The sequence below is a fragment of the Carya illinoinensis genome, chromosome 7 (assembly GCF_018687715.1).
Source record: "Carya illinoinensis cultivar Pawnee chromosome 7, C.illinoinensisPawnee_v1, whole genome shotgun sequence".
NCBI classification, from domain to species: Eukaryota; Viridiplantae; Streptophyta; class Magnoliopsida; order Fagales; family Juglandaceae; genus Carya; species Carya illinoinensis.
Genome location: NC_056758.1, coordinates 33,765,063 through 33,777,553, shown reverse-complemented (window position 1 = coordinate 33,777,553; position 12,491 = coordinate 33,765,063). Strand labels below are relative to the sequence as shown.

Below are 12,491 nucleotides of genomic sequence, written 5' to 3'. Positions count from 1 at the left end.
TTAACTAAACGAGAATATTCCTTTCAAAAAAAAAAAAAAAACTAAACCAGAATATTCTATGATTTATTATTTATTCACCATCTTTAATGATGCTCACACATATGCTACATTTTTAATTAATTTCATAAATTAACAATCTATATAAAAAGATTGCTTGAGAAGATTCGGATTTTTCAGCTTTGAGTATTTTTATGGAATCATATTTCTCTGATTAAGCCATTGAGATTGTTGTTCACATTTGTTAAGATAAAATATAAATAATTAAATTTATTTATTTTAATCCATTTAATTTTTTTGAATTAATGATAATTTTATATAGTATTAAAATATAAGTTTTGAATTTAAATCTTTATTTTATGCTTTATCTTGTTTAATTAAATATTTCATGTATTGAACTGACTTATTAAAAAAAAAATTCTATACACACATGAGTGTAAGCGAGTGTTAAAATAAATATGAATAAATAAATCTATTTTTTATTTTTTATTATTAACTTAAATTTTTTGAACAATTATTGATTGGGTAATGATACATTTATACTTCGTTTATTACTACTTTATTATCTAATTTTTTTTTCTTTTTATTATTTGAATTGGATTAAAAATTTCAGGATATGAACTTCTTGCTAGTCAATTTTTATAAAATTTAATTTAATTTTAATTAAATTATATTATTATATTAATTGATTAAATTTATTTTTTTCTCATTATATGAATCCGTTGTGTCCTCACAGAGCGGTACGAATCTTCGTACTTTTCAGTAAATGTCAGAAATCTTTTTAGATCATAATTATTTTATTTCATATGGAATATTTTCGTACATTTTGTGGGTCTAAAAACATTTTTAGTGAGTCCTCTCATTTCTATTAAAATCTCAATCAATCATGTCCACTAGAAACGAAAAGGAATAGAGTTGTACCATTAAAACATTTGTTAATTTGTCTATAAAAGTAATACGTCATCCAAGAGTTTAATATTTTTATTGCTTAAATTAAATAGGACAAGTAGAATTCCAAGTCATACCATTAAGATTCAAATGTTTATTATTTTATATAAATGGAAGGTTAAAATATAACCCATACAATCCATCATAGAAATATCATTAAAATAATATCAATAGTAATATTACATTTTATTATGAGTTTTAGTGCAAAAGTTCTCTTCATTTTATAATCTCTACTATTTTGAATAGGAAAAATATAGTTGTAAGCACAATTATGCACTAATTTGTATACCAATGTGATGTGATTGGTCAAAAAGTAGATTTTATTAAAAACAATGTTAATTTAAATTTTAAGTATGAATAAATCATTATTGGTACACAGATTAGTACGCGACTGTGTTTGTATGTAGCAAAACTCTTTTGAATATTATGATTATAAGTAAGAGTAGATAAAGGGTCAGTCTAAATCTTTTAGAAGGTCATTTTTTTTTTTTTTTTTTGGTTATATAGCACATCTTTAAATAATCAAACATCTTTATTGAGAAATATTTTAAATATAAAGAGACTATCAAAGTCAGTTTATGAGTTTATTTTTATATAATTTTTTTTATATTTATAGTAATTTTTAAATTGATATATCTATTTTTACGGTTAATACTAATATAATATTATTTTTATTATAAAATTTATTATTTTTAGTTATAATTATACATTTGAAATGATTTTATAAATTAATTATTTAAATATAAAAATCACTTAAAACATATTCGCCGATATTAGATATGGACATGAAACAGCATTAATGGCTGTCCAACTAAACATCAAAACATCAAGGTCTGCGTCAAATGAATCTTCACTCTGTCGTTCAGGTAACTAAATCCATGGAATCCTGAAAGTCAAACTTGTTGGCCGTGAATCGAAAGAAAAAAAAATCCCTATGCAATACAGAAGAGAAGCAAGAAAAGAAAGATGAAGAAAAGGAAAAGTGACAGACAAACTCTAAACTCTTTTTAATCCTATAGAAGCGAGCACCAGTGGTTGGCTATATGTTCTATTTTTAGGAAAAATTTAGTTACAAATATAATTATATATTAATATGTATATTAATTTATTGTAATTAGTTAAAAAGTAAATTTTATTAAAAATAGTGCTAATTAAAATTTTAAATATGAATGAATCAGTATTAATATATAGATTAATATAGGACTTTAATTATATGTAACAAAACTCTTATTTTTATATGCAGACAAATCACTTAGAGCATCTACATCCTATTTCTTATCCACATCTCTATAATTTAACTCAAAATCACATTTCCTTAAAATTTTTTTAAATTTTATTCATCTTTAAAAAACCTTCTACATCTTATTTCCCATCCCTATCTCTATTCTATTAAATAATATTTTTTTATTCTTTTTTATTATTTTTTTCTTTCACTTCTATTTACAAATTTAACTACTCAATATTTTTTCTTATTTTTTGAACTATTACTCTAGTGAATATTTTAAACAAAAATTTAAATTATTTTTTTGTGAATATGAGAATATTTTTAAAATCAATTTTTTTATATTTTTGTAATTAATTAAATTATTTTTAAAACTATTATTTAAAAATATAATAAATATGAGTATGAGAGAAAGTGTAGATGATTGAAAAATTATTTATTTGATATATTAAAATAAAATATTGATAAAAATAATTTAGGGAATGAATAGTAAGTCTCCAAATATATGGAGACTTACTGTTTAGCCTCTAAACTTTTTTTCAAAAATAAAAATCTGGATGTGGAATATATTTTGATCAAAATCTTAAAATAAATTCTAAATTATGAGAAATATAATACTTTGACATACCGGACAGGGATGCTTAGAGCATCTGGCAGCAGTTGTGCAAGGTGAAAGGCACAAGCCGCCCATTTTAGATCCCCCTTGAAAAAACTAATATTTCTCACCGATTCCATCGCTAAACAACATAGATTAACAAAGCTATTATACTACTAATACCACGCCATCGGAATTCAGCAAACAGCAGCATCATGTATTGCATCAGCTGTGATAGAGATCTCCCCCCCACCCTAAAACGCTTGGCTGTTAGTTGACTTTCCATCAAGAGTCTGCAGGCCCGAGAGCCAGCCTCTGCGTGCGTGTGCGGGCGTGTGTGTGGGGTCGCCCTTTTGGAGAGAGAATCTTCTTCTCCAATGGCCAGGATTCATAAAAGACTGTGAATCACGCAGATTGTACTGCGAGCGAATAACTGTGGGGGAAAAAAGGGCTGTGTCGTGTCTTGTGGAGGAAATATCATAACAGAGCCAGGCTGTTAAGAGTTCGGTGGAGATGATATCACAAAGTGCAAGGCTCCTGAGAGCTTTTGTGAGTTCGCTTGTTTCCCATGTTGCTGTCTCTGAGTCCTGAGACAGATTTTTCTTGGGGTATTTCAGGAAAAGGGTAAGAGTGAAGAGAAAATAAATAAATAAACCAACCCGACTCAAGAATCTTCTAGAATCTTTACATGGTATGGAGTTCTTATACTTATCCTTTTCCCTTTCTCGTGTTTTCTGTTCTTGGCTTTCATCTGTTTTTGTGTTTTGAGTCGTAAAACTAGCTCTCTTGAAATGCTATATTATTTTTAATCTCTTTATGGAAATGAATTTTGGGATTTTTCTTTTGTTGAAAACTTGAATCTTGAAGAATCTATGCAGAGTGAGTTTTCATTTAACTCAAACTTTCAGGATATGGGGGTTTTCTGCTAGTTTTAACTTATTCTTTTTTGTGTTCGGCTTTTGATTAGTGAAGCTTCTTGGTCTTAATTCTCTGAGAAAAACTTGTTGGTTATTTCTCCTCTAATTGTCTGTCTTGTTTGACTATGTTTCACCAATTTGAACAGAGTAGTGTTTGAACTTGGAAGAGTGGAGACTAGAGAATCCCCACAACTCCCTCAATTGGATATTCTACCTCCTTTAGATCATTTGCGGAACCTCGAACTTCTAAAATTCAGAGGAATAAAATCTCAGAGCAGTGGAGTTTTGAAGAAGGATCAGGATGGAAGATGGCGTTTTATCACCCGGTACCATGCTGGATGCTCTGCCCGATTCAGGTATGGATTTGGACTTCATGGACAATCTCTTTTTCGATGGATGCTGGCTGGAAGCGACAGATGGATCTGAATTCCTTCTTCAGAGTCCCTCTATTTCCGATGCCCTCTTAGTCCCTTCATTTGAATGGCCTGCTTTGGAGGCTAATGGCAACTTGAGAGCCAACCCATCCCAAAGGGACAATGAATCACAAGAAAGAAGTTTGGTCAATGCCATATCTCTCGAACAGAATATGATTAATGTTGCTGGGTGGTCTCGTGAATCAGAAAATAATGTAATTGAAGGTTCTGAACCGGGCACGAGGTGGTGGATTGCACCCAGCAGGAATCCAGGTTGTACTACTTCTGTAACACAGAGATTAATCATGGCAGTTGAGTACCTTAGAGAACTAACAAGAAATAAAGATGTTCTTATACAGATATGGGTGCCTGTGAATAGAGGGGGTAGACGTGTTCTAACAACCAGTGATCAGCCATACTCTCTTTATTCCAGCTGTCCAAGGCTTGCAAGATACCGGGATATTTCTGGGAAGTTTCATTTCTCTGCCGAGGAGGATTCTAAGGAGTCGGTGGGATTACCCGGTCGAGTTTTCTTGGGTAAGGTTCCTGAGTGGACGCCTGATGTTCGATTCTTTAGAAGTGACGAGTACCCAAGAGTTGATCATGCTCAAGAGTTTAACATTTGTGGAACTCTTGCCCTTCCAATCTTTGAACAAGGTAGTAGGACTTGCTTGGGAGTTATTGAGGTTGTGATGACTACACAGCAGATCAAGATTCGCCATGAGCTTGAAAGTGTCCGTGAGGCACTTGAGGTCTGTTTTCTTCCCTTTTTTCCTCTTCAGAATTTTGTATTCTTGTTGTGATCTCCACATGAAATTTTTTCCATCTTCTTGTGAAAGTATATTGGAATTTCCTAGGGAATCGTAATATTTTGTTATGCTAACCATGTGCAAAAGAACTTTACCTGTGCAATTCTGATGATAAATTCTTTAAGGACGAAAATGTGAAGAAGACTGCAGAACTTACTAGAAGATACAGGACAGCTTAAGTAGTGATCTTCAGTTTCTCCCTCTCTTTGGTTTGAGGTGTGGTGTCAAATGGAGATATCTTGTTTAGCCATGCCCAGTAAATAAGGACTTGTGTATTCTGTTGAGGTCGTGGCATTTAAGAACTTAAATCTACAATTTGATCTTCAAAACGTTTATGGTTGCAGATGAGTAAAATCTAGGAATGAGTTTGTGATGGGCTCCAAGGTGGACCGAGTTTTAAAGATTCCTTGCAAGTTCTAGATGGGCCAATCACTAAGTCAAGAGCTAAGAAGAATAAGGAAGCAATGCAAGAATTGGTGCAATCCACTTGGGACCGGTCTGGCAAAAGCCCAACAATTAAGATGGGCTTGAAGGATGAAGAACCAGTTTTCAAAATGAGGCAATTAAGAGTATTTAAATTAAAACCTCACAAAACTCTAGGTAAAATAAAGCTCCATCTTCCAAAAATGCCCCTGCATGAATAGTGCTGCAGCTACAGTAACTCTCTTGAAATCCTAGTTCAACAAAATAATAACTTTCATAATATGCCCTTAAGTCCTTATCATAATAAACCAAATTATTTTAAACTAATAAAATAGGTTCTTCAAATGAATTAAACAAGTTGAAAGCCTTCAATTGCCTAAGACCTTTAAGTCATGTTGTTCTCTTTCATAACTTGTATCAAATGGATCAAAACTGGTTCTTCATCCTTCAAGTTCATCTTGATTGTTGGGCTCTTGCTAAACTTGTCCCAAGTGGATTGCATCAATCCTTACATTGCTTCTTTATTTTTCTTAGCTCTTGACCTAGTGATTGGCCCATCTGGAACTTGCAAGGAATCTTTAAAACTCGGTCCACCTTAAGGCCCATCAATTTGTATTCAATAGTGAATATCGGTGACTTGTCTCGTGTTGGCCATCTCTAGGAGAGACTGTACTGTTACTTATTGTCTCAATTTGTGTTGTATTCTCTAAACCAAAGATAGGTCTCAATCTGAAACTACAGTAGATTGTAGCTTCTCTTGTATAATTAACTGGTTTTTATGCCTAATGTGCAAGTTCAATGCTGAACTCACATTACTGTTTTTCTGATTGGAGCAACTTGTTAATTTGCAGGCCGTTGATCTTAGGGGTTCTGATACTTTGAGCACTGATAATGTGAAGGTACTGGATAATTGTTGCAAAAGGAAATTAGTTAATAGAAATATCCAATTCTTTCTTTTAATGTCATTGTTGGGGTTCTCTTTAGCAGGCATGCAACACGGCCTACCAAGCTGCATTACCTGAGATTCAAGAGGTTTTGAGATCTGCTTGTGAGACACATAGATTGCCCTTAGCTCAAACTTGGGTTCCGTGCATTCAACAAGGTAAAGAGGGCTGCCGGCACTCTGATGACAACTATGTGGATTGTGTTTCCACAGTGGATCATGCTTGCATTGTAGCTGATCCCAATATGCTGGGTTTTCACGAGGCTTGCTCTGAGCATCATTTGTTAAAGGGTCAAGGCATTGTTGGGGGAGCATTTAGGACAAATCAACCATGTTTCTCAACTGACATAACATCATTTAGCAAGACAGAGTACCCTCTGTCTCACCACGCAAGGGTGTTTGGATTGCATGCTGCTGTTGCCATACACCTGCGCAGCATCCACACTGGTACAGCTGACTTTGTTTTGGAGTTCTTCTTGCCCATGAATTGCACTGATCCTGAGGAGCAAAAGAATATGCTCAGTTCATTGTCCATTATTATACAACAGGTTTGCCAGAGTTTACGGGTTGTAACAGATAAGGAGCTAGAGGAGGATACTTATTTGCCTGTTAATGGCAAACCTAGTACAGAAGATATGTTACATGAGAAGTCCACAGAGTTTTGGCCATGTCAAACAGATTCTAGCCGAAAACGAAATGTTGAATTTGGTGAAGAGTGTTCTGCATATGACAAGGGTAGCTTCCCAAGTATGGGTATGGGTATGGGTAAAGCAGGAGAGAAAAGACGTACCAAGGCAGAGAAAAACATCACCTTAGAAGTTCTTCGGCAATATTTTGCTGGCAGTCTAAAAGATGCTGCAAACGGTATTGGAGGTAAAGCTTCATTGCAACTGAAGCTATATTTATTTTGAAGCTTTATTGTTGGTGACTTAAAATGTTAAAACAAAATACAAAACCAAAAAATAAAAAAAGAAGTACCACTTATCTTCAATAACGATATGAATTTAACCCAATAAGGGAGAAGCAAGATGGAAGGCACACTATGAGTCTGTTCTGCACCTATCCTAGGAAAGGTCCGTTGCATAAGTTGTGTGTTTGCATACAACAAAGTAACTTCTCCCATATATAGAATCACTAGTATCAGGTTTGTTGGCAGTTGCATTGCTCAATACCTTATTGGTGTTTCAGAATTCTAGATATTTCCCCCCCTTTAAGGTAGGCTGTGTCAACAAATTCCACTATCAGTCTCGAGTTTGACATTTTTAACCATTATTTACTTCCAGTATGTCCAACGACTTTGAAAAGAATCTGCCGACAACATGGGATTAAACGGTGGCCTTCTCGAAAAATTAAGAAGGTTGGGCACTCCTTACAGAAACTCCAACTTGTAATCGACTCAGTCCAGGGTGCATCTGGTGCTTTTCAAATAAATCCCTTGTACACAAACTTCACAGAGCTAACCTCTCCAAAATTATCGGGAACCTGCTCACTTACAGCTTCAAAGCTCAGTGATCAACTGCAGCCATCAAGCATGAAGGCTGAGGATGAGTTTTTCGGCCCTGAAGCTGTAGCGTCAAAATCACCCTCCTCGTGCAGTCAGACTTCAACATCAAGTCAGTGTTGTTCCAGTGGGGCACAGCAACATCCTCCTATGTGTAACGTTGGTGGTTGTGAAGTGGTTGGAGAAAACCACGGTGATGGTTTGCTAAGGAGGATCAGTAGTGAAGCAGAGATCCAGGCCACAAATCAAGGACCAAAGCTCCTGCCAAGATCCCAGAGCCATAAATCTCTCAATGCCAAGAACCTTACATCCTCACTGAAAAATAGCGCTAGGGTATTTCAAGAAGGATTTGCTCCGAAAATAAAAGTCGCATATGGAGACGAGAAAGTCCGTTTTCGCATGCAAAACAATTGGAGTTACACAGATTTATTGCTAGAGATTGCCAGGCGATACAATATCGAAGACATGAGTAGATTTTATATCAAGTACTTGGATGATGATGCTGAGTGGATCTTATTAACATGTGATGCTGATTGGGAGGAATGTATTGATGTTTGCCAATCATCACATAGCCACACTATCAAACTCTCCCTCCAAGTTTCTCATCATCATTTGGGAAAGTCTTTAGGCATCAGCGGCCCTTCTTGATTGTAAAATGCCTGAGTAGTCATGACAAGGTCTGCAGAGTTTCAAGTTCAAAATGGAAGTTTCTCATCATTAGTTAGCAAATTCCTTGGGCTGTAACCAATCTTCATTGTAAAACGATCTGAGTATGATGATGAGGTCTTCAGAAATTCCAGTTCACGATGGTTCCAATCCTTCCAGTGATTTTGGGCTGGTGACTGGAATTAGTGGCCATTGAATGTCCGGAGGAAAGGGGTGGGGGGGTGGTTGGAAGCAGTGAATCTTGATTGTTCACTGTGAGCCACAACAGCTGTGGTATCTTAATCAGATACCTCAAGAGTCGACTCAAAATCATAGCACATCCTCAGTAGTGTAGCATGTAGAATCAAACATTCTTCCTTTTTCTCTAAGAGGAAAAACCTCACCGAGAAAAGGAACTTAAATGTTCTCTCTTTACCAGTTGATTAGTTATTGTATATTTTAATGGAATGGTGTACTAGTCGAGAATTGAAATGAAAGTGAAATCTGTCCTTTTTGGGAAATGTAGATTGTAGACGGATGCAAGTGGAGAGTCTATCCCCTCCCCCCTCTTTTTTCTCCACTCATTCTTACTTTTTGAAGTCTCCATGTTGCAGGTGAAGATTTTGTTTGTGTAATAATTGTGGAATGTGACCTGACAAGTGGTACACCTGGAGTGTAACTTGAACTCATATATATAATATATTTGTTTTCACTCTTACAATAATGTAAAGGATACCAGTTCCCATTCCCGATCAGGAGAGAGCTCGGCTTAAAAGCTTTTATTACTGATTGCCCATCCAGAAATTCCTCTAGTTCGAACCCTACTGTTGTATCATTGCCTAATAAGGATCCAAACGTAACTCATGCACATGCCCAAACAGTTCCAAGTGCAGTCAGAACAACAAAGCTGAGTCAAGATACACCTTCCATCATCTCCCTAACCCAAATCACCAAGATCATCCATCTTTTGTTCCAGAAGTTCCCCATCATTCCCCCAGGGTGCATTCCCTCGTAATGTATTTTCATACTAAGTGTGCTACTTGTCTATATAAACAAGAGCAGAGGTGTATTATGAAACTAGCAATTACCTATAAGAAAAAGTTTCCAAATTTTACTGTTTTTCTTTCTTAAATCATGACTGCATATTAAGGGTGAACTTGAACATACTCAAGACAAAGTAGCACACCAAGGAATTGCACCACAAACGTTGATAACGAGGTCTTAAATGTTTCTTGGGAAAAATAAATGTACGAGGGACTAAAAAAAGATACTCGAGGTGAAACACCACAAGGGGATTATAGTACCCAAAGTTGAATTAGCTGTATAAGTTGCAGAAAACATTAATGAAAATAATTTTTTTCCCCTGTAAATGAAAGTTGGATACAGAGGGGGAAGACAATAAATTATGTTTCTGTCCATTCAAATTCTACAGAATTCATTCACCAGTAATCTTTGCAAGAACACAAACCATTAGTGAACTTGTGAAACCTATTGATATCTCTTAGAATAATCTCTCTCCCAAATATCTCTGAAGCAAACTTCATAACCGTGTGACAATCGCCGCAAGTCCTCAGATTCTTTTTTATTATAATTGGAGCCCCTACTGGAAGGGCCAGTAGCCCAAGTGCAAGGGCAAGTTTCTCGCTGTGATACCATAAGCTTTGCTCTTTGTATCCTTCCACACTGTTAACTGCAAATTGCGTTTCAGGCTTATAACCTTTTCTAATCACCAACTCCTCCAACTTTCTCAACATCTCATATATCTCGTCTGTCCTAGAATGTGATCTGTCATGCACTGTAAACACAGATGTAATGTTCTTAACATCAATCCAGCTACATCCTGGTTCCTTTCTTACTCCATTGATCCCCATCGACCTCCTAACCTCATCAGCTTCCTCCATCATCCCTTTCCGCATGAGCATATTAGCAAGCAGCACATAATTCCCGGGATTGTCTGGTTCCAACGCAAAAAGTCTCTTCGCAATCTCTCTTCCTATTTCAAGATTGCCATAATTCCTACAAGCCCCAAGCAAGGCTCCCAAAACAGACGAGTCAGGTTTGATTGGCATTGACTCAATAAACCTCTTAGCTTCTTCCAACTTACCGATACGACCAAGCAAGTCAACCATGCAGGCATAGTGTTCAGGCCCAGGATTCATGCCATGAACCTCAGTCATGGAAGAAAAGTAAACAAATCCTTCTTCGACATGACCAGCATGGCTACAAGCTGATAGAACAGATACAAACGAAATGTAATCAGGTTCAATTCCCTTCCCAAGCATTTCCTCAAACAACTCAATGGCTTGGTTTGCACAGCCATGTTGTTGGCAAGCAGCAATCATCGCTGTCCAACAAACCAAATTTCGTTCCTGAATCTCTTCGAACATGCGATTGGCATCAACCAAGCTCCCACTTTTTGCATACATTGTAATCAATGAGCTTGCAACGCATGCATTGTTCATAAAACCTGTTTTTAGGGTCTGATCATGGATCAAAGTGCCTTGATTCAGTGCTGAAAGACTAGCAGAAGCATGAAGGACAGAAGAGTATGTAGTTTCATCAGGTGCTATACCTTCCGTCCTCATGAACCAAAAATATCTGCAAGCCTCCTCAAATTTACCACAGTGGACACACCCCATTATCACCACATTCCATGCAACAACATCTCTATCTCCTATGGTCTTGAACAACTCAAGAGCATCACCAAACAATCCACATTTACAGTACATATCCATTAATGAGTTATTCACGTAAGTCAATGCTACCAAGCCATGCTTGAAAGCAATTCCATGAACTTGTCTCCCAAATTCCAAGCAGCCTATATTAGCACAAGCACTCAGCACACTCGAGCAACTCACTTCATCAGGACTATCCGAAACCTGCCTACGAATTTCCCTGAAAATCTCAACTGCCCGATAATATAACTTTTTCTGCAAGAACCCAACAATCATAGAATTCCAAGAAACAAGGTTTCTGTCAGGCATTTCAGCAAACACTCTCTCTGCTGAGGTCATATCAGTACACTTTGCATACATGTCAACCAGTGCAGTGCCAACAAATATATCGGTCTGGAACCCATGTTTCCAAATTAAACAGTGCATTTGTTCACCATGTTCGACCATCATGGAGTCAGCACAAGCAGGTAAGATGGCAGAGAAGGTATAGTGGTTTGGATAAATACCAGTGCTTCTCATTTTGTTGAAAAACGTCAAAGCCTTAAAGGGTTTACTAGAGCGGGATAACTGGGTAATAAGAGAGGTCCAAATGACAACGTTTTTAAACCCACCATGGTTAGTTGAGAAAAGCAGTAAGTTTCGGTTGATGTTACCACATTTAGCATACAAGTTGAGTAGGTTGTTAAGGAGGAAAGGGAGGCAAGTGTAGTTGTTCGTGATGATCTGGGTGTGAATTTGGGTGGCATGTTTGAGGTGCTTGGTGTGTAGCGTGGCGTTGAGGAGATTGTTGAGATTAGTGGAACGATGGGTAAACGATATTTGGCGGTATGATTGGTGGGAGAGATTGAGAGGAGACGGAGTGGAGTGGAAGATTGTGTCGATTTTATTGAATTCTAGACGTAATGGAACTTTCATAATAAGACTACAGAGTGAATGAGGGCCGCATCGTACGAGATATACTTAACGGAACATGACAAGTTCAGGGCAGGGCTCTCTATGCTGCCAACATTATTAGAAAAATTTTCTATTCTTACGTCAGGGGTAGAATATACTTAATAAAGCACTTACAAATGAAGGGTCCAAGTTGCTTCATTTCAAAACATGAGGCCATTGAAAAAAACAGTTAAAAGGCGCGAACCTAAATCTAGAGGGACAGAGGAATTGGGTTATCCGGCCTGTCCCGCCCGTGCAATGGGCCGGGCGGGCAGATTAAAAAAGTACAAAAAGTAAAGTGGGTAGGTGTGTATCCCAGTGGTCCTGCTCGAGTTGTATGAGACTCGATTTTAACACTATTTGTGGGGTTGAACAAAATTCCTGACCCACTTTACAGTTGGAAATGCCATGGTTGCATGATGAACATTCCGGCAATGATTGTACCCAACTCGATTAGTGTGTGATCATCG

At 36.6% G+C, this 12,491-nt stretch overlaps 2 protein-coding genes across 6 annotated transcripts; one reads left to right on the top strand and one right to left on the bottom strand.

Moving 5' to 3' along the window:
* The first annotated feature begins 2,843 nt into the window (after positions 1-2,843).
* LOC122315373 (protein NLP4) lies at positions 2,844-8,934 on the top strand. Of its 5 annotated transcripts, none has more exons than XM_043131242.1 (5): positions 2,844-3,453; positions 3,831-4,844; positions 6,176-6,223; positions 6,309-7,140; positions 7,551-8,934. In XM_043131242.1, the coding sequence occupies exons 2-5, from the start codon at positions 3,981-3,983 to the stop codon at positions 8,414-8,416; spliced, it is 2,610 nt and encodes an 869-aa protein (XP_042987176.1). In that variant the 5' UTR covers positions 2,844-3,453; positions 3,831-3,980; the 3' UTR covers positions 8,417-8,934. The 5 variants fall into 5 exon arrangements, with proteins under 5 accessions (XP_042987176.1, XP_042987174.1, XP_042987179.1 ...); XM_043131240.1 differs by having other exon boundaries at positions 3,826-4,844; XM_043131245.1 differs by having other exon boundaries at positions 2,846-3,453; positions 3,826-4,844; positions 6,312-7,140.
* A 756-nt stretch (positions 8,935-9,690) lies between these two features.
* On the bottom strand, positions 9,691-12,196 carry LOC122315374 (pentatricopeptide repeat-containing protein At3g24000, mitochondrial-like). The gene has a single exon (XM_043131246.1). The coding sequence runs from the start codon at positions 12,001-12,003 to the stop codon at positions 9,853-9,855; it is 2,151 nt and encodes a 716-aa protein (XP_042987180.1). The 5' UTR covers positions 12,004-12,196; the 3' UTR covers positions 9,691-9,852.
* Between the last annotated feature and the right edge of the window lie 295 nt (positions 12,197-12,491).